The 22,688-nt window shown below is 35.0% G+C and overlaps 2 protein-coding genes across 2 annotated transcripts; one reads left to right on the top strand and one right to left on the bottom strand.

Annotated features, from left to right (window-relative positions):
- The first annotated feature begins 203 nt into the window (after nucleotides 1-203).
- LOC113497023 (sesquipedalian-1-like) lies at nucleotides 204-4,009 on the top strand. The gene is made up of 4 exons (XM_026876455.1): nucleotides 204-630; nucleotides 1,047-1,218; nucleotides 1,465-1,612; nucleotides 2,398-4,009. Exons 1-4 carry the CDS (start codon nucleotides 522-524, stop codon nucleotides 3,001-3,003), a joined length of 1,035 nt encoding a protein of 344 aa, XP_026732256.1. The 5' UTR covers nucleotides 204-521; the 3' UTR covers nucleotides 3,004-4,009.
- A 152-nt stretch (nucleotides 4,010-4,161) lies between these two features.
- LOC113497024 (carbonic anhydrase 1) lies at nucleotides 4,162-20,933 on the bottom strand. Its single transcript, XM_026876456.1, has 5 exons — nucleotides 20,647-20,933; nucleotides 10,405-10,596; nucleotides 8,499-8,716; nucleotides 6,174-6,395; nucleotides 4,162-5,679 (listed from the first exon to the last, which is right to left on the bottom strand). Exons 1-5 carry the CDS (start codon nucleotides 20,681-20,683, stop codon nucleotides 5,548-5,550), a joined length of 801 nt encoding a protein of 266 aa, XP_026732257.1. The 5' UTR covers nucleotides 20,684-20,933; the 3' UTR covers nucleotides 4,162-5,547.
- Between the last annotated feature and the right edge of the window lie 1,755 nt (nucleotides 20,934-22,688).

Here is a 22,688-nt window from a genome sequence, read left to right as displayed (position 1 = left end):
TGCATAACAACAGCTCGTGTACACTCTTCCGCCATGCCGCAATAACCATTACGCAATCATATCCCTTTGCTGTGTTAATTCGCGACCTAACTTTTGATTAGCATACTGTTCATGCCATCTTATGAAGATCTAGACTAGGCTAAACACTAAGATCGAACCAAAGACAATATATAGAAAACTAAAACGTAGTGATCATAACTTCTATTTGGGCTGGTCAAAAAATTATATTATCTGTTTAATAATGGTATGACATTGCCTGTCACCCTATCAAGTGACAGAAGGCATTCTAGCAAGATGTCAGTCAATATACGAGTGACAATAATTAATTTCTATTTCTAATTCATTGGCAATTTGACAACAATATCTACGTATTCCTTTTTTGGTTCGAAATTGGTGTTATTATTAATTAGCCCGAAAATATTTGCAAAAATATTGTTCGGTTTCTTAAGTAAAACTACTTTGTGAGTCATTGTGTTATATTTATGTTCCTTCTGTGGTTGTAAACACTTTTATATTTACAAATGAAATGCAATATTCGTGAACTTGCTCAACTGAGCGACCAGCCCTGTGTGATAGAAGGAAGATTAAATTATAAAAAGATTTCGAATGGCAGTTACCGCAATCAGTCAGGTTGGTATACAATACGGTTTGTTGGACATCATATTTTGCCAACTCTAAATAAGATTGTGATAAACAATGTTTCCTTAAAACATTTTGTAACAAATGTCTGAATGAGCACATTTGCATTCACTTATTTACTTCTGGTTTACCATGGGCAGTCAACCATAGCACCTGTCTTGATGATTGGCCAATGCCCAAAGCACAGCTCAGCTTTATGTCACTTTTAGTATTTACGTATTTATATATAATTGGTATGCCAACACACAGATGTGGTTGAGTTAATTTCACTTCTTTCCATCTTACCTTAAGGTTTGAATAGGCTCGCTTATATGTAAAGGAGTATGTTTTGTAATAGTTTTTATTTTATTTTTAGTTAGTTATTTATTTTTTTTAGTTAATTAGAAGTTACAATTGTCTTTTTTCAGTTTTTAAGGAGAGGTGGTTTCGGCTGATAAATAATTATTTATTTTATTTTAAAATAAGTGAGATGGGTAAATTTGACACAAAAAATCCAGCTGGATTATTTGTTTTGGAGAATTCTTCAATACAGATGGAACATGGGCAGAGTATACCATTCTCATTTTCAATATCATTTATGTAAGTATTTAATCTTTATCCAGTATATTATTAGCACTCTATAACATAGTAGGTTGGTTCTTATTAGGCTCTTACTAAGTTGATCGTCTTTTAAAAGACCTGTGTTCATAGCAACAAGCACATTGCTAATCTAATAATAAAATTATCACATAACTCAATTAACCTTGATATAGGCCTTGGACACAAAGTCATGATAAGAAAAAAATGCTAGTTTCAATTGGATTATTATCTTTTGACTGTTTTCAGAGATGAACCCGAAAAACGCCATGTGTTTGCTGCCCGAGCTGAGGATAATGTGGTACAGTGGGTCATGAAGTTGAGGGAGAGCTCATATGAATACTTACGTAATAGACTTCATGCTCTGCAGTCTAGAATTTATGCTATAACAGGAAAGGTAAAACATGATTATTAATATATCAGTTACTATGGCATTGTATGATAAATGCTATCATATTTTATTCACAAATTGATTATTTAATTATTTGAATATCTATAGTAGTTGAAATTGTAAAGACATACTAAAATTATGCATTTGAGAAGAGCCTATATCCAGCTCTAGGAAAATTATATGTGCTATTACTACTACTACTTCATAAATGATTAATCATTCAACCTAGATAATTCATCCATCATAATATGAAAAGCATTAATTGGGTTGCTCCTGCACATACTAATAATAGGCATTTTAACCTTTTCCTGGAGTGTTTGACAACACTATGATGTTGTTTTTCCTTATCGACATAAATTCAGTTGTTTGGCGCTAAATATATATCCATATCCATCATAAATAAATGGTTAGCTGATATGAAATGATAAGATACCTGAATGATAAGATATTTTTGTAATTTGATTCCGTAATAAGGAGTTTACCCCTTGTGCCGTGAGATTTTATAAAAATTCAAGTATCATGCACAAAGACTCTGAATAAGCATTTGTGAATCGGGTCTCCCATAGTATGTTTGGTATACTGAACAATACTACTAGGCTATCTTTTATTTTATTAAACAATAAAACGACTTCTGCAGTAAGGAATTTAGTCGTCGTGTCGCGGGAGGTTTCAGAAACATTTAAGTCACATGCACTCACTACCTAGATAAGCACACAAATATTTGCCCCACGTGGGGATCGAACCCGCAACTATAAGTTGATACATTTTAATATTGTATTTTAAATTTGCAGGATCCTTTGCTGCTGGTACCAAGAAATGAAGGAGCGTGTCTGTGGGCACCGGCAGTACCATTCTCCACAGCCCCAGCATGCACCGTGAACACCAGCTCATTCAGTTGTCATTTACATACAAATGGTGCATTCACACTTGAACGAAGTAAATCAGATGTTCAAGCTCATAGACATTTCCGCGCTGAGTATTCCAAAAAGGCTACATTCTATACAGACGACCACAAATCAAGTTCCGGTAGTAAAGAGGGCTCCTCTAGTGAAGCTTTTTCTCTCGAAAGAAGTAAAACGTCAGCTGTTTTACCTGGCAGTATGAATCCAATAGACACATCTATATTTGACAATCGACCTCCTTATTCTCGGGCAGCGCCAAGTCCTCCAGTACGAACGAAGCTCTCCCCTAGCAGTCGCCGAGTTGAAGTGAATCAAGAAGTTCGATACTTTACCGAACAAGGCCGGCATTTAGGCACGACAGGCATTTTAGATGAAGCCCCAGTACCTCCTAGGAGAAAAGTTTCCCCCAAAAACGTGGACGTACAAAACCCTACTATTGAGATTACTGAAAATCATTTCAGCCGTGAAGAACCTGATGATCTGATAAAATTTTAATAAGTAGATATTTTATAAAGTTTGGAAAAAACGATGTCGAACCCACCTATTATTTAAAATATTTAATTATTTAGGTACTTGCCAATAATTATAGAAATTATATGATTGATAGAAATCTATTAATCATGTATAAAATTTTGTAAAATGTGCTAATAGAGTGTTCAGAACCAATACTGATCAAAACGAACACCTAACCTGCGCGAGGATTAGGTACATTTGTACAAAATATTCAGCGATCATATTTGCTTTACTTTTTCTTTGCAACGTCTCGAGCTATGCTTTAATTTCACTAATTTGATCATATTAGTACCTATATTACTCATTATTATAGTAACTGATAAGAATTCCGATTTCAAATCTTTATTCTGATAGTCAGACGAAGTATAGAGTAACAATAATGTTGTAAGAAAAACATCGAAACATTTGCTTTTAAATAGATGTTATTTTTATTTATTTTAGAAAGTTTTAAGAAAGAAATAATTGTTTCGCGAAACCCAGTTTGTATAAAGAATTGTCGTCAGTACTGTGATCACAACTAGGATTTAATTTGTTTTAAAATGTTTGAAATTTAATAACCGTATTTAAGAACATCCCACAGCAAAATGGCGCCCTTATGTTTTGGCTGTCAAGTGCTGTTCTTGAATACGGCCGTTTATTTCAAAAATCTTGATGATGTGTTGATTTTTTATATTCGATGGTTTGAAATATTGCTTCATTGACGTATTGATTTCAATTTTATTATTTCTGCTGATATTGATATGTATTATAAAATCAATGAAACCAAATATCCTCCTAGTTTTTTAGTCAGTGTAGCATTTTTAGAAGTCATTGTAATTTTAAGGATTTTTTACTTTTTGAATGTCTTGTTTCATATAAAAATGTTTCTATTTTTAGAAGACTATGCAATAGTATGAAATAGAAGTGAACGAAAATAATATTTTAATAAACAAATTTAATGATGTGGTGCTCATTGCTTTTAAGCGTCAATAAAAACAATTTTATAATATAGCACGTTTTATTTGAATGGCTTTTATTCGAAATAGCCCCATAACACTAACACTCTGGGGAAATTCAGAGGAGTGCTAAGTATTTGTCGCATATTTATGTGTATGTAATCAAAAACCACTGTAAGGAATCAAAAAAACAAAACAAAAGAACTTATCTAAAATTATGTTTATTGTGTACATTGCTTTAAGCTTCATCAACCTTACCTTAACATAAATTACATTAAAATTTATCGTATGCCGTCCCAGTTAACATAACTATGACGTGGGCATACATTTGAGGCACTCTTGTTTTAAGGTACATACAATACTTAACTTATTACGTATTATGTAAGTTGTTCAGTCAAGACACTGGTTTGACTTCAGTCGACTATAATAAAACTGAGATGTTTCAAGTGACGTTATCCCAGCACGATCTCACTGAACACCCTGATGCTGCCATAGTCAAAAGATAGAGATCAGTGATCTAACATAAATTGTAATGTTGCTTAGACCGTTAGTACCTACAAGCTATAACAAAAACAATTGGTATTTCTTTACAATCATAGATGTTATTGTACTGGGTTATTTTATGATTTCAGAAAACATAAGTCGGTTATTTTATAATAGTAGCCAAATGTTTTCTCTTAAGAATATTAAGTACAGAACTAATTGTTATTTAGAGTCATCGCCTTCCTCAATCCAAATACAATGTGTTAAATGATTAATGTATCTAATAAATTGTTCATCAAAGGTACAATTGCTTTTGTTTATTCGAGTAACAATAGTCTGTGAGTAGGTATACGATCAGGCATAGCCGCGGGATATTATTGTATGTAAATTATAACCATACAAAACTTATTATGTACATACTTTATAATAATAATGTATAATTATTCGTATGAATTTCATACATAGTAAAATATATTCGTTAGAGGGCTTGCATTATATGGCCCGTGAAAATTAGATTTAAATGTTTCATATCTAATTTAATATAAACTTCAATACAAATAACATTTAATTTGCAGAAGTAGAGGCACTTGATTGTTTTCTCTACATAAGCTACGACCACATAAACATGAACATTCATCTCCAGTCCCATATGTTTATCTACTTACTATACCTTGATTAACATGATAAATGCAAATATGTTTAAATGTTTAACCAAGTATGACGAACGACGCAACAAATCTCTCTGATGATTGAAACACTAGTCTAGCAATTTATGTTTATATTCAAACGAGACTACGAAACCTACGTATTTGGGATATATATATCTTTAGAACTATAACTAGGCACTTCATACTTAAGTATGACGAGATTCGTTTTATACGGAACATAGGTAGGTAGGTACTACAATGTTTAGGCACCATTTATACGGATTACGTAGGCTTGGCCCACGTGCCACCCGTTAGGTTAGCTAGCCGGAATGCGAACAGAACCGCTGGTGCGCTACTTGGAAGAGTGACTGCGCAATCCGCACCTCAGTGTCTGGTTGTGTCTGATACCGCCTGTGGTAGCACATCACTTGTGATGCAGGAGAGGCCGCGTGTCGCCGCTGTTAGTTGCCGTGGCTGTAGTCGCGCAGCTCGCGGTTGCCGAGCGGTAGCGTCGGCCTGTAGTTGTGGAGGACCTCCATGGCCTCCACTCCGCATGACGCCTCACCGCACTTTAGTTTCCGCATCGAAGCCAGCTGAAATCCAATCATTGTTATTATTAGTTTCAGTTTTTATAACAGCCTGAGTATAAAGTGGATCGAATGGCAGTTCATTTTTATAAAGATAATTAAAAGTAACCTAAAGAGTTCGATGTTCTGAATAACTGTCGACGTCTGCTTATAGCAATCGAATGTTGTAAGTCACGTCTTAAAAAAACACTTGACGAGTATTTGGAAAGTGGCAAGTGGTAACTGCTAAAGTAGGTCGCGAACGGACGTCTGCTATTATTTAGTCCGTGGATACTTGAATGTTGAGTGCATCGGAAACCGGTACACATAATTTTGTAGTTAGGAACAGTTGCATCATCATACTATTTGTAATCCTTTTGTAAGATATCAAAACACCGTTATAAATCGAATAATGACATTACGATCTTTAGTATCGTCGTAAACACACTTGACATGAGTATTTAGATTACTTCTAGCTCTAACTGTAATATTTTAATTTGCTTGATTGAACTGGAACTTACTTGATCAGCGGAAACTTGTACAGGTTCCTTGAAGAGGATCCATGTGACGGACTCTGTGCAGGGCGGGGTGGTGAGCGAGCCCGGGTACGTCCAGTACGCGTTGTGTGGCGGCAGCAGCTTCACCGGGTCCAGCGAGTCTGACAACGTCACCTTGTCGTTCTTGTGCTGAATGAACGGTAGCAACCGAATGACTTTATCCAGCTCATCATGTTTCTTACCGCACTGCAACAAAGCAAATAATATTTTAAATCACCTAGTAAGACCGCAAATTCGCCTACGTAGATGTCGATTATAGCTGCAAAAAGTAATCACTGAACGCTGTTTGTTAATCCAGGGTACCAGCTATGAGCTATCTCTGCATCAAATTACATCAAAATCAGTCCAATCGTTTAAACGTGGAGATGTAACAATCAAACACACACTTTCGACTTTGTGATATCATTAATCTTATTAAGTAGCATATTACTAGCTCTACAAATGACTTCATAACCTGATCTATTTATTCAATATATCTGGAATGGGATACAAGACCTATTGTTAGTCTTAATTTGCTACACCTATAGTGGCATTGTCGAAGAACTTGTTTATGAAGTGAAATTCAAATGAGGCGTATTGTATTCAGATCGCGACCTAATACAACGTTCTACAATAAAACAATTTAGATAAAATATAAGGTATAGATATAATATAGACAATATTTGTTATTGGTTTTACTTAACTTTAAAACACTTTTTGAGTTGCACTTAGGTATGTTTTACTGTAAACATGCGTGTAAGACTCTCATTGTCATATGCACAACGCTACGCAGTGCAGTTAAAAGGATTTTGTTGTAAGGCTTCTGTAACATTATCGCCTTTGCACAAAGTGCAAAATTAGCTTAGCAAAGCACTCTTCTGCAAATAGATCCTTATTAGATAAATAAAAATAGACACGCGTGCGTACGCAGATTATACGGTATGCCTAAGTACCTTGTAGTAGACAACTAGATATTTATATATCTATTCATGAAAATACAGATACTCTTAGAGTGAAATGAAGCGAGAATTGCCTTAAATTGCATATGATTAATATATTAGAATAAATCTACACATGTTTCTTACAAATCCATTTTAGGACGCGTTTACAATGCATCCAAGTATTTACAAACAACAAGTTTAATGTAAACAGTTTGTTTAAAATACTTTGTAGGTGTAGTTATTTTAAAATTGTGGTGAAGCGTAATCGTTGAGTCAGTTCGATACGCAGTAAAAAGATTGAATTTTCTCGATTAAATAAGTTACGCCGAAGTTTGTTCTACGTGTGAATCGAATAACGACGTGCGTAACATCATCTATCAACAATCATCTGGATAGTTTCTTAAACTCTACAATAACGTAACTCATTAGTCCACGAAAGAACGAGTTTTAAAAGAAATATTTCATTGTTGTATTGTCATAGTTGTACTGCTGAACGTATTGCTAAGAGAAAGTCACGAAAGAGCTGCTTTTTATCGCGCTCATCTCCGTCTCATCGTTAATAAGATAGTAAATCCATCTGATATGTATCTACCACTTATTAATAACTAATAATTATGTGCTCTTCAAAGGAATTGTATTATAGAAAACGCAAAAGAAAGGTTTTTAATTTATATATTTTGACGCGTCTTAGACTGTTTGAGCGTGTGTTACTTTCGCTGCAGTGAATGTGATTAACATCTTATTCAAACTTCGAAAAAAATGTAGGTGATGTAGACATATTCTTTGCAGCAGTTAGCATCTACCTAATAAGTACTCACGTAAGTACCCAACGGTACTTGGGTGCTTTGATTTTTAAGTTACAAATAATATTCCCGTTAAGTGTGTGTGTGCTACAAATGCACAAAGGTTTTTGTTTCATCCTTTCTTAAATGAATATCCGATCTTAATTTCATGAATATAGTTTATGCTGAATGTAATATGCATAGTGTAAACAACTGTTTACTTGAGTCATCATACTCCGATATACCTAAATACGCTATAATACAGCACGTGATTTAGTCTAATTGCTTTTATGAATGACAGCGTTTTGTCTTTATACTGAGTGAATGCGCAGTACTAAACTAGCGTTAGACTTTTCTAATCAAGAGATGTGTGATTCGATATTCAGCAATACGACTCGTATTGCGGGATTTCACAAACATTCTAGTCACATGAACAAAGACACCCAGACTCAGTACAAGCATACATGGATCACACAGACAAATGCTTGTTGAAGAACTATTCGCGCTTATTGGGTTTGGCGTGGTTTCCTCACCCACTGGGCTAACTATGCGTTTGGAATATTGATTTAAACAAAAAAAAATCTTACCATTAAAAGGACTCCAAGAACAGCCAGGCCATCGGGTTGTCCGGCGGCCTCGGAGAAGCTGTTGTACTTGGTGGTGTTCCAGTGCACCAGGTGTAGTTCTCCGGAGAACGAGCGTCCGTCCACGGTATGCTCTGAGCCCTCGCCGTTGACCGCGCCCCAGTGGCAGTGCCACTGCTGCAGCTTGTACACGTCAGACCCGAGGGGACCGCCTCGCAGCTCTGCAAAGTAATAACGATAGGTAAATGAAAGGTTACATAATACCGTATACTTTATGTCTTATATTGTTGACGAGGTGTCGTCGACTCAAGCCTGAAGCTGCCTGACAAATTGACAGTATAAGGTAAATGGTAGAAAATATCTAATGAACAGGACAGAATTGGTACGGTATAGAGTTGGAACGGTATTAGGTACAGAAGTCTACATTGTTAGGGGTTGAAGGCGAAACCTGACGTCATTTGCTCACTTAATCATCCTAAAATAAGGAAGGGCTCGATAACATCAGGAAGTTTTGTAAGCACTTGCATTAAATTGGGTGTTTATTCGCGTGGGACAGGAACGCGTGATAGTGTGAGTCATCGCGAGGGGTACGCAGTGTCGATGGAAATGCAAATTGACCCTCGCTTTGCACGAGGACTTGCAACTTCCTTTGACACGTTCGTAACAAACGAGTTTCAATTCCAATTGTAGTTTATGCGCCGATGTTTTATTATACGAATAGATGCACGTTGTTAGGCATACGTTGCTGCTCTACCTTGTTTACAAACAAACTTTACGCAAATAAAGAGAACATGTGCTGCGTGTTTAGAATGACTGTCGCCAAGCCTTTTTCCGGACTCTGTAGGTATGTTGATTTCTTTATCAGCAGCATCCAGTTTCATCCGAAACAGAATAACAGTGTTTACAGTGTATTTTTCATGGACGACTGCGTATTTGACCTTCACAACGATAAACGTCGGTAAAACGGTAATTTTTGGTAACATACGATTAAAAGTAATCATGTCTCATTAAGTTAAAAAAAAAAACAGCTAAGCACAAAGACATTTTTTTACGATAACCTTGGACCGAACCGATATCTGTAATTACACACTGACTTTTTTGTAAGAGTCCTTCTGTACTAAATTGATAAGTATACCTACCACATTATTTATCTAGATATGAAACTGTTACTGTTTCCTGCATCATTTAGTTTTGTTGATTTAAAATGCAAATGTCCTATTTATAATTGCTTTAGATTATCGCCTATAGTTCATCAACGTTGAGGAAGTCCGTATTTAGATATTAGATGATATTTACGAAGCGATGGAGTCCCACACAAAATCGATCTCAAGTAATAGGTATCATTACGAGGGTTTTTAAAATAGACGTGACTAACTTCTAAGTCTAGATATGTAGTATTGTTAGCAACATTGTACCTTAACATAATAGCATAAACCACAATGGGAAATTGAGCATCGTCGACTTCCACAAATATCGATGCAGTTATTACATTTAACCATCTGAGGAGTTTGTTCAGCTCACTAAATTAACTTGCAAATAAAAATAAATAGTTTTTATTTCATATAGACCGTTTTCCAGGCACTTTTTAAACATAACAGCAATTATTTTAGGTGCAATGTCATCGTAAGGCTTTTGGCTGAGTAGAACATCGCATTTAAGCCTTTAGCCATGTGGCATTTCTGCAATCGTTAACTTCAATAGAAAACTACATAATGTATAGAGATCACAGTTCTCAGTCACGTGATCCAAAACGTATATAATTGAGCATAAGTTGCGGGTTCGTTGGTCATAGTACGTTTGGACTTAAGTAAGTACTGTCTCGGACAACGCAATTAAAATGTAGAGCTCAAACGCGGCACTTTCTCTGGCGCCACATTTACATTATGCGGTAAGTAGTAAATAAACTTACCGGAGTCATATCCGTTCTCGTCGACGCGCCAGCAGTAGCCGGGGTTGACGACGGAGCGGGGATGGTTGACGGAGTACCGCCACTTGAGAGGCGGCGCGCTGCCCCCGCTGCTGGCGCGCGATGTGTCAATGTCTACCGGACTCTGGCGGGCCCCGCGAGCTTCCGGGAACTTCTCCGTCCAAGTAGCTGGACCTGTAAAGCAAGAAATCAATATAACCTCTTTTCATAACGGATTTATAAGCAAGAAATATCAATATAACCTCCTTTCACTACAAATCAGGGTAATTCCCCCTTTACAGCGGAAGCCGGTTGGGTTATGCGTAATTTTGTCATTGGTGGAAAAATAACACTTCTTGAGCAATTGAGCAATCAATTCCATATTATTTAGTTTATTTTTTGGTTATTGAATATTCTAAAAGCTTTATTTGCACTGAAAGATCATTGGTTTTAAAATTATCAAAGTTGTGATTTACTTATCAATGATTATATCAGTTTAGTAACGTTTAATATCTCCGGTAGCACTGCGCATTGCTCTCGATATGTTTGGATAACTGTTGTTGTTTGTTTGTCGTTCATTGACACGCATAACATCATTAGGTCCATTGTCAGCTGGAGCCCTGGGGAGAGATGCTGACCGTTTGTTTAAACAACTGAAGAATGTTTTCAATATTTTTCGTATGATGCAGTGTGACATGGCCAGTGGGTAAAACTTAAAATTACATGCAACCTTTTTGCTTCGTAAGACTCTTTATCTGAGAGTTATGCGAAACTATTTAAAATTTAACAATATAGTACCGTTACAGATAAGTATTATGTCTTTTTTTGATTATTTAGAACTGCCTTCCCGTAATTCATTAATGTCGATGATTGTTATGTTCAATGCAAATTCACATTTTGTATAGAGTGCTAGTGAGAATGCGAAGCTATTGATTCGATTTTGTTTTTTTCTAGATGATGTGACATTCCAACATGATTTATGTCATAACTCACAACTTGCGTAGTGTTAGAAAAAAGGAAAGTGATTGAATAACAGACATGGATTTATCTGTCTATAGAATTTAAATAATCTGCTACATATGGTAATAGTTCTTCCATTACTTCTGCAAAACGTTAAATAACTTCTGAGATTTAATTCCTGTTATCGTTGACAGTATAATAAACTATTAAGATTATAATTTTGTTCTTTTAATGGATTTACATGTGACATTGAAAAAAATATGATATCTGCATATCTAGGTGTACGTATTTTAATTTTAAACGGTTACACGTGAGTTCTTATGTTTAAAATTGAATATTAAAATTGTCTTTGTTGAGCGTAGACATCGTAGCAACACCCACAAATTAGTATTGAAATTAAAAGTGTGTGGGAACGTCGACCTGGCGTCATTCGAAGCGTCACACTTAACGTTTATCAGACAGACTGCCAAAGGGGCGTGGCTCCATTGATTGAATACTAGTAAAAAACATTAGACACTCAAGTCCGTTGTTACTACTCATTTGCACCTCATGACAACAATCGCCATTTACTACACGCTAAACAAAAAAGTGACTCTAAAAAAACTTGTGTCAAAGCGATTGAAAGTGCAAGTATACTAAGAGAAAACAAATTAATTTATTAGTGTGAATTAAATTTGCATATGTGACATGTGTCACAATGTCAACGTGAGAGATGAGTGAATACTTATCCACACACGAGGAAGGCTCACAAATTGTTTAACACAACACATTATGTGTTATCTTATCACCAGCTCAACTCCCGCCTACCGAGAAATACTTACACAAAACATTTTTATAATGATGAATCCTTGTCTTATTTATGACTGACGGACATTTACGAGGAAAGATTTTTAAATTTATGGAACTTTTTAACAAAAACAACCCGTCTTAATAATGGTCATAGCTCTATGTAAATGCGTAGTATCTATCGTAACCGTTACTAAGTAGATCTACACTCTTTTTTGTTTCTACACGATATAATTATTAGTAATTGAAAATAAACATTGAGTGGTGAATAATGTTCGCTCAAGGATTATCTCCTTTCGGTTTGTTGTAAATGTTTCGTTAGCACTCCGCCGACGATTGATGTCCGTCCCACGCGTAACTTCCGATCGCGGCAAGGCGGCAACGTAATCAAGTGTTTCCTGACGCGTCGAGAGTTCCAACAAGAACATTAACCACCTTTTTACTCCTCACTGTGTTATCAATAAGACATCGCTAAGTATAAGCCGCCAATGATTATGTTTTCTGGCTACTCGTTTCTGTGTGTTTTGCCAAATTGTATTCTTATTTTAAGTTATAATTAGCAGAAAAGAAAATATTTAAAATATTCATGTTTCTCGTTGTTTTACCATAATTTGTTTTAAGGAATATTCGTAGTCTTCAAACATAGAATAGTGTATAAGTAAACCTTTAGGAATTAGAGGTAAAATACAAAAATAATCGGTAAATAAAGCTACGCTTATTCAGGAGGGAATTAATTGAAACGGCGATACAGAAATAATTGCGAAGGTTATGTGCACATATCAATCCATCGGTGATTTGGTCCATATTGACGCCAGAGTTCGTGAAAATAAATAAATATGTCGGCAATTGAGGGCACTCGAGGACCGGATGCGCGCGTGTGTCAATAACAATCGCCAAGAGCAATATTGATCATATTCACCTATACACACCGTATTTATAATGATATCTCTTGATTAAAAGGTGTTTTGAGAATCATCCGTTATAGAAATTGTGTGCCCTGAGCACTGAGGTCATCCGACATGTGCTGGGAAAATAAGGTTATTGCAGCAATCCTGAATCTCCGCGATAACAATCACATTGAACACATCCTTATTTAGAGTGGTGGAGTGGCGGCATTTTTTGTCTGTCTGTCACTTGCAAGGCAAGAGATATTTTTTCTCCACTTGATACATTCTCGATCGAATCAAATAGGCTGCACATTATTTATTTATGGAATTCGAAATATAAAATGACGTCTATTCTAGATAGAGGATACTATAGCTTAGTCTTAAACTATTCGAAGTATTTTGAACAATGTTTTTCTCACGGCACAGCATAGAGCATTCATCGTGAGGTTCGGGGAATTCTCTTGCGAATGCGCAGACCAGCCAGCCAGCTCGCTATTATATAAACACCTGCTACGTTAATTACAATAAATTATCAGTGTTGATTAAATTAATATAAATAAGTTGAAAAAACTCATTGGTTACGCAAAAAGTTGAGTGTGCAGCATAACCAGTGCATCTATTATTTTCTGTTACGTAGCAACGATCAGCACTCTTTATAAATTAATGCATTTAAAATTTTGCTAGTTCGTTTACCTTCAGTTTATTTTAATTATATACAATATTCTGATAGGATATAATCTCATTTTGGTATATGTATAGAAAATATAACCTTGTGCTAATAATGTTAGGTACTAAAACTTGTTGGCATTCTAACTGGCTAGTCAGATATCCCATCTACTGACCTATCGCACAAGTAACAGCTATCAATTAAATCGGTAACTTAGTAACTCGTAAAACATTAGTATTGCACTCTCTGTTTACATTAAACGCGCTGCAGTGTCAGAGGTTAAATGGAATACATCGAAACTAATGATGTGTATGTATTGTTAATAGAAAAACGATGAATCTTCTAAACTTAGTCCTTCAACGTTAATTCGAGCAAAAAAATAACTACGATCATGCTTTTTTAATTTGAATTAAACCAATTTGTGTTATTGAATAAAAACTCTGTTGTAATTATCACGTGCGTATCCGTGCCTAATAGACTAATGCTTGTATTTTTGTAGAGTACATTAATGAGATAAATTGTAGAGTTTCCGTTAACGCGGTTTTTTGACATATGAAATAATACAGGCATTACCGACTCATGTTTTTATTATATTTGCAATTTTCATCAACCTTCTTTATATCTAAAGAGATCTGTGTCCAGCAGAATTACATTCAGAGGCTGATATATAATTACAAATTTTGTTTTTTTTTTGTTCGAAATTTAATTTTGCTTGTCCTTCCATTTTGTTTTATCCATTTATTAATCAAATTGTAGGTTTGACAAAGATATCTATAGCATGGTTAATAAAATAATCACCATTTGTCAGTATAGCGATCAAATTATGTTGTTAGTTGTCTGTCGACGTCACGATGCGTGCAGTCGCCTCCGACCTCGGCCGTACTTATCTCGAACAGATTTATGTATCTTTATAGACTTTTACAAGTGTCCTCGCATTATCGGCACAGGCTCATTGTGCCCTTAACCTTAAAAGGATTGAAAACTTAATTTCGGCGAAAGAGTGTGTTAATGTTATCTAGAGAATTCATTCGAATTGAAAAGATGTAGGGTTAGTCGTATCATTTCATCTATAATACATAAAAAATATTTTTTTTTTAATATCACTGGTTTTTTTTCATTCCTTTCGAAAAGAATTAATTAACCTTTGGAAATCTAATTTCATTATCATTTTTCAATCTCTATGAGAAATACTTGCTCAAGACATACATATAACTTTCGAAATAAATAAGGTAATATGTATGTCTACGAGGTACAGGAATCTGTTGCAGTGCTTGAAATGCCTGCAAGCAACTCGTCTCAACGGTTGAATATAAAGTTATAAACTTCAATCTTTTGCAGAGTCACGGAGACTTTAGTGTGATAACATACTGAGACTACAGCCCATAAAGCCTGTACAATCCTCGTTATCCTATCTCATTAAATATTTATGGACTGAGCAATGAACCTGTGTGAAGTGCATTAATCAATTGATTGACGTTTTATATAAACCGCATGCGTCTGTCAATTCGGTTTAACTCATACATTGCATTAAACATTAGCTTACAATTTGTTTACTTTTGATTATGTATTATTATTTATTGTATTTGTTTGTTTGTATTTCTTGCTCTGAATAGAAAACAATGACTGAAGCAAGTGTCCTTACGAAATTGCGACCCCGAAGCGGGAGCCTCGACATAATTCATTGCAAGTAAATTGCAAGTGCAAGGTTTTGTATTTTGTAGTTATTTAACACGACAGACTGAGATTTTATAATTATTTCCTTATTGAGTTAACAGTTGATAGAAGATATTAACTATTCGTTGAGCGATTAACCTTCATTTCCGTAATAGAGCGACACGGGCGAGGTCGTTAGAGTCCGGCAACTCGGATGGAGGTGCAAAAACGCCCACAGGCTTACTGAAAAGAAACGGTTAACAAAAGAAACTGATTGGTAATTTAACACGCATGTCTTTAGAAAACCTTTAATTATTTGTGTGCGCAACACAAGATGTGGAATCTGAACAGTAACACGTATTTAGTGACAATTGGCTGAGGGTCGACTACGCCTCCGGTCTCATCATTGTTCAATAATGGCTGCACTGAACTCTAATAACCTAACATTAGCTACACGCTATCAAACAGCTACCTATGATACATGCTATTTATTTATTACCACTTACATAAATATCTAGTTACGTAAATACTAATAATGTTAATTTTTTCTTGTAGTATCATTGTGTTAGTTTGTCAGTTTTATAAGGGATGATAAAAACGCCTGAAAGCATTCTAGCAAAAGGGTTGCTGTTAGCATTTCATAATTTAGGGGAGTAAGTATGTTTAATCCTTCCCACGGCTAATGAATTGCTCACCCTGCCTGGAAAACCGCAAACAACATCGGCCAGTATGACTCATAAGAAAGAGTACGAGCACTACTGACGAAAAACAATGCGTACAACTGAAAATAATTAAACACTGTCCATAACAAGATTTTCTGCTAACCCCTCAATTTTTTTCCTTATTCAGTTTTCGTATTAACCATGTATCACAAGACCACCATGAAATCTAAGAGGTCTTACAAGTAATAGACTGGCAGCTAAATCATTATCATTAACTTTTGATTGACCGATACAGCTATTAACACAAGTGACGTAATAAATCTAGACATATTAACAATTATTCGTTGTGATCATGATCTAGTCATGTGGAAATATTTTTTAATATGCGATAAATTCATTTCATATAATATCTATTAGACGATGTATGAGAATATCTGAATAAATAACGCTTATTGACTGGCTTAATAAGTGCTAAAATATTGTGTTTGCATAAGTCATGTTAATCTATTGTGAAGTGCGTACTTTTTAGATCATTGACTGACAGACAGATCACATTACTGTTAAGGGATTTTCATGTTTTTTTTTTCGGGAAAAATATATTTGGATTTCTACGAATTTGTCATGTTATCTATATATATTTTGGGTTGTTCCTTTATCAGTTATCATTTGGCATCACTAGTACAAAAAAACGAATGCAACTTAATAGTCATACGTCCTGCTGTGAGTTAAGAAGCTATTCTATCGCCGTCGTCTGCGCCAAATTGTCACGTCTCTCGTAACAGTAATCGTTTTTATTTGTACATAGCCAATTACTTAGCAGTACACGAGGACCGAACGTTTAGGTAATGGAGGCACATACAGATGAGATGGATAGCATAGATATTAAATGTTTTATTCATCCAGTATTATGATGAACTCTGTCTCTACATTGATTAGAAGAAAAATATTCACCTGTTCCATGAGGATTTTCTAAGTTCTTCCAGACATTTAACGTAGTATTAAAGTTGACACTTGACATTTCCCAAACTATGAATATAACTGATTCTAGTATTTGCAATCCACTAGAATAGATAGTTCAAGGTTTGTTAAAACGGAAGCGATAAACTAATTGGTGCCTAAAGCGCTTTGTGTCATTAAATTGGTCGTATTTTATTTGAGTGTTGAGTGAGAACTTTTATGTTATAAAATAGGAAAATTGTGATTTTAAATCGAAACTAGTCAAGTGCCACAATTGCCTGTAAAGCGTCATCTCAATAGTAGGAATGTTTTCCTTCAAGGCGAAATCAGAACAATCAAATTAATATTTAATTAAGCCTTAGATAAGCCATTGTTTTGGTCTTGATTGTCATAAAGAAATCACAATAATTGTGTTCAGATCCGTTCTTTTTTATAGCTTCTAGTGCAATTTATAAATGGGTGTTTAGCTCACAGGAAATAATTGTTGTTAATAGCATTAATAACTTCGCGCTTTAAGTTTTTACAGGTTTCAGAAGAATAGTGCTTTGAAAAACAATGCCTGCTTTCGTGGTTATGCATAATGCACTATAAGAGTCTACGGCCAGTTTTACATGGATAACAATTTTACGACAGTCTTTCAAACACGTCTTATTGCAGTCATTTGACTATCAATATAGTAAACACGTGGTTTGAGAGGTATTACTTAAAGAAAAATAGTTCAATTTTCTCATACTTTTGAAAGTTATGTTAGACACATTAGAGGCCATTTAAAACATCTATCACCAGCCTCTGTAAGCCAGTCACAATCCTACAGTCGCTAGCGCTTGTAGAAAACGCTTAAATATTTAGAGAAGACTTCGCATCTCTACGTCACGAGACTTAGACCTTTCATTGGCTGAGGGGCTTACATTGACCATACGAAATTAAGCATTGGTAATTTTGTAAGATTCTAAAAATATTAAATTACATGTCTTAAATTTATATTTTTTTAATTAAATAGAATTGTGTGATTAAATTTTCTAATTAAATGTCTTAAATTTACATTTTTGTTATTAATATCTCCTATTGATTTACAAAAAAATATGTTTTGTTTCATCAGAATCCTGCTGTAATTCGAATAGTATTCCAGCCAGCAATATACATTTTACAAAAATGACGCAGAAGGCAGAATTTAAGAATAAGAAGAATGACATAAGCAAAAAAAAAAAGAAAAATTGCATTACACGAGTTATTCTTTATGTGTTCAAGCTAATTATGAGTTTGTAGAAATGTCATTATCAGTATGAAACATGTAAGAAGGCTGTTGTAACGGTTGCTCCATGTTAATATCACATTACAAAATGTTTCGCGTCCGACGCTATTTAAAGTAGGTAGAAAGCAGAAACACCGGTTCATTCGGTTGGTGACTAATGTTATTTATTTACCTTATTAAACTTGTTTTTTATTCAATTGTGACGTTAATTTTCGCGCTACTGTTTAGCATTTTAAATGAGTGATCGATATAAGGTAATAATTAAATTTTTTCGGAGTAATCAGGAGTTTGATACTCTCATTTTTTTTAGGTATTGCCGTCGCTAGTTGAATAATCTCGGCAAGCAGAAGTCCGAAGCAATAACAAGGAATTTAATAAAGATATGAAAAAGTGATTTTTAAAAGTATTGATTTTTAAAGATATTTACGCATAAACGGTAGATAGAATAAGGCTCTCCCATCATAGAATAAACAAAACTCTGAGGAAGAAAAGGTTGAATTTTTTTCTGCGCCAGAACATTACCATTACGCATATTCTTACCTTAATGTCTCAATTTTGTACAATTCGTCCTTATGTATTTCTGGGTCACAAGCACGTAATAAAAGTTATTTTCTTTCTTTCTTTCTTTCTTACCAAGTTATAATTGTCTTTTCTTGGATCTGGAAATATCTATTGACTTCATGATGTGATTTTTTATAGATTCAAAGGTGTTTAAACCGATTAATCATTGATTACATTTTTTACAATTATTGACAGTAAACTTGAACCAAGTCAAATCAAATAGAAACGTTCTACAATAACTTTAAACAGACTTGACGGTCATTTAAAAGTATAACTCAAAGCATGTGACCAAAAACTAATTTGTATTACAAATCACTTTGACAAAGATGTAACACACTGCCAGTTAAAGTATAAAGCTTTAAGTATAATGCTAATTTTTGGAAGAAAAATAGCCAAACATTAGAAACGGTTTTGACGAATGACGAGTGATTGCCGTGAAGTTTACTTAACAATGACAATGTCTAGGTAATCACAGCGCAAAAATCCTTACTTATGTTAACCAACTATAATTAGTAATTGTAAGAAAACCCGCATTGAATAGCATTAAAACAAAGTACTGGCACTATTAATGAGTTACTCGACAGACATCGTTACCCACTTGCTGCCTCAATGGCTTTGATTGCAACTCATTTGAAATATTTCTGTAATCATTGTGTCTCAGTACTCTCAGTCGTAACAATACGGTTTCTAGATATGATTACTGCACACGTGGACTGCACGTTTGAAGTCTTTTTCATATTCTAAATTTTGAAAGTTGAGTTGCTTTTTTTTGTTTTTACAATCACAGGCCTTGATTTAAATGTTGTCGCTGTAATTTTTTTAACGTTTTTCCTCAACTTGACCCGTTCAGTTCTCTGCTGAACAAGCCTTGCCTTTTTGTCCGAATGAATTTTTGCATCTTTTAAACGTGAAACTGGTTTTCCTCCCATCCTTTTACGACAATGTTGTAAATTCGAAGAAGGCGGTGTTCGTACCAATACAGAAGAAGTTTCATTTCTGAACCGGCTACAGATTAAAGTAGGCCAGCTATCGCCTCACGCAACGCGACGCTTACTCTTGGCACTAATATTATTTTTTCTTTGGCTTTACGTAAAAATATTTTTTTTCTATTACAAATATTTACACCGTTTAAATTTTACACTTTACATGCAAAAACGGTACGTACGCAAGTATAATGTATGACTTATCAATGTCAACAAATGCGTAATGAATGATTTGAATTTACCTAATTTGCAATAGATTGACATCTATTATGTAAGGTGGGTGAACTATACATTATCTGTAAGTAAAGTTTTTATACACAATGCGGTTTTCATTCATTACAAGGCATTAATTTATACAAATAAAGTAATCGAAAGTCAAATAATTGTCGTATGAAATCAACAGGTGTTAAAATTATGAATGAAACGAATTTAGATAAACTATGAAAGAAGGCTGAAACCGAGTCATGACGAGGTTGTTTAGTTATTCACTGTCATGTTTTATCTTTTCACTTTAATGTACTGATAAGTGATCCTCACTGCCGCTTTTGCTCTGATTGCACGCAAGTGCATGGCGAAAGTATCGTCTAATGGCAGATTGTCTCTTATCAAAGTAAACAAGCTACCAGAATGGTACCTTCTTCATTTTATGAACACAACCAGCAATTACTTAGATCCTGTTTCATTTCAGAGAACATACACAGCACTCGAAAAAATATTAATTTGAACATAAAAAGTCACTTTTTGTACACTTAATTACAATTGACCGCAAACTGAAAAGTTTTTTTTTTAGTTTTATTTACATGGACAGTCACGTGCCTCGATGTAAACAAACCGGTCCGCGGCGCTCGGTGCACTTTAACATTGAAGGCGGACTCACCGTTCTCACAGCTGTAGCCCCAGTCGTTTTCTGCCATCGCTGCTGAGATGTTATCACTGGTGATGATTACTTCCTTCCTTGAGGCGAGTTGTGGGTAAAGTGTTTCGCGGGCTTGTGTATGTCGCGTGTCAGCGGAGTGCACGAGTGAACGTGGTTGGGTCGTGACTGCGTGCGAGTGTTCGCGGCGAGTTGTCTTTATAGAAAGGCCGTCGGTGCGACGCTGAGCGGCGGCGGGCGCGGGCGCGGGTCTGGCGCGCGATGTCGCGGGACGGGAGGCACTGGCACGCGCGCGCTCCGCCGGCCCACTGCGCGCGCGCCGGCCGCAGCGCCCGCGCCGCTCCGCCCCACCGACACCGGCGCGATGGCTTTCTACTCACCATTCGCAATTACACATTTACTCATCAAATGCCTACAATACTCATGTCAATAATGAGCCGCATTGCCCTGCACAGGCGTTTATTGTTAAAAGGGTTTTGTTTACTTGGAAAAACGTAAGCCGTACTCCGTAGTGTAAGTGTTGCTCTAGCGCCGGAAAACTCGCAGGCTTTGAGGCCGCAAAATTTTAATTAACTACATTGCGTGTCCAATTTAAATGGTAAGATACACGATTTTGTACAACAGTTTTTTTATATTGTTAAAGTCAACTTTTTTGTGTCGAAGAACCACATCAATAGTGTTTACATTTTTCTTGTAGAAAGGTAGAGTCATAATTTTTATGAAGCGAAATCGACTAAGTTTATTTATTTTATTGAAAACCAATTTATATCAACAACTAGTATTAAAGATATGACTGCCGATGTATGCATGTAATTTAACAAGTTGCGAATTTGTGAGTAAGAAAATGTTTTGTTAAGATATTTCCACAGAGATTTTTTGTAAAATAAAGAGCATTTTTTTTACATTGGTTTGTTAATTACGCACAATAATTTTGTATAAAAATACTTTCTAGAGGTTATGTCGGTTATCTGTGTATTTGGAAAATAAAAATATTTTGAAAAAGTAATTTGCTTTTTATTTTTCTAAAACATGTATTTTGGGCTACTTCACTATAAATAATAATTTTGTAAATAATTATAGTAAACTAGTAGCCGCCCTACTTTATTCTAGTTTATAATCAATATTTTTGCCAAGTTTCATCTAAATCCGTTAAATAGTTTTTGCGTGTAAGATTAACCAACAAATATGCATTATTAGTAGCAACCGACTTTTCTCAATTATCTTTATTTGTTAAGTGGACTTTTTATCTTGAAAAAGTTTTAAGACTAATTGTTCATGTACATAATATGTTATGAACTAGATAAGCGTTTAACAGGCAGTAAAATTTTGGTGATTGTTCAGTAAAAAATCTATGCGTTGAATTCTTTTATATTGGAATATTAATTGGTGCGTTAAAACCGGAGGCAAGAAGCTCCTCCATTGTTAATTCCTGATTATTAAGTAACTATATTGATAAGCTTGGTATAACACTATTGCTCATGGTCGTAGCGATGTACTGGCAAGGAGGGATAGCTGTTCTACCCCCTATAAAAGAGATATAACGATTTTGTGAAGAGCTACGCAAAATTACTCGTCAAGAAATATAGTTGTTTTTGGTTGTTATATTTTTTTTTCACTTTCGCCCCACGTCCTCTAATGTGAGATAATCACATACAAAAAAACGATTTAAGCAGTATGGTCTAGGATTTTCCGTATTTGCCCCCTCAATATTGAATTACAAGTATGTTCAGGAAATTGCATATGCTTCAAGCATGTTGGTCACACATAAGATATTTTTAAACATAAATAACTATCTCTAGATTTAATTTGTATATAAAAGACAAGGTAAATGTATAAAAGTAAAATCCAATTATCTGACCGCCAGTGTCAACATATGCAACGGATAACTTACAAAGGTCATAACATTATATGCAAGGTCTTCACTCTTAAGTTTCAGAACGTCATTTGTTTCTCGTAAAATACTCCTTGCTTGTGGTTAACCAAATGACGTAGCAACTTCGTATTTATTTACGAAGTTCATTGAATGCATTATGTTTCCATTGAAA

This window comes from Trichoplusia ni, chromosome 8 (genome assembly GCF_003590095.1).
Source record: "Trichoplusia ni isolate ovarian cell line Hi5 chromosome 8, tn1, whole genome shotgun sequence".
NCBI classification, from domain to species: Eukaryota; Metazoa; Arthropoda; class Insecta; order Lepidoptera; family Noctuidae; genus Trichoplusia; species Trichoplusia ni.
This window is presented reverse-complemented; position numbering and strand designations above follow the sequence as displayed.

Excerpts from the sequence above, each read along its gene's own strand:
- LOC113497023 (XM_026876455.1), top strand. The coding sequence starts at position 522 with ATGAAATGCAATATTCGTGAACTTGCTCAACTGAGCGACCAGCCCTGT. Across the intron at positions 631-1,046 it reads CAGTTACCGCAATCAGTCAG|TTTTTAAGGAGAGGTGGTTT; the intron begins GTTGGTATACAA and ends GTCTTTTTTCAG. Across the intron at positions 1,219-1,464 it reads TCATTTTCAATATCATTTAT|AGATGAACCCGAAAAACGCC; the intron begins GTAAGTATTTAA and ends GACTGTTTTCAG.
- LOC113497024 (XM_026876456.1), bottom strand. The coding sequence starts at position 20,683 with ATGGCAGAAAACGACTGGGGCTACAGCTGTGAGAACG. Across the intron at positions 10,597-20,646 it reads GGGCTACAGCTGTGAGAACG|GTCCAGCTACTTGGACGGAG; the intron begins GTGAGTCCGCCT and ends CTTGCTTTACAG. Across the intron at positions 6,396-8,498 it reads TTCTTGGAGTCCTTTTAATG|TGCGGTAAGAAACATGATGA; the intron begins GTAAGATTTTTT and ends GCTTTGTTGCAG.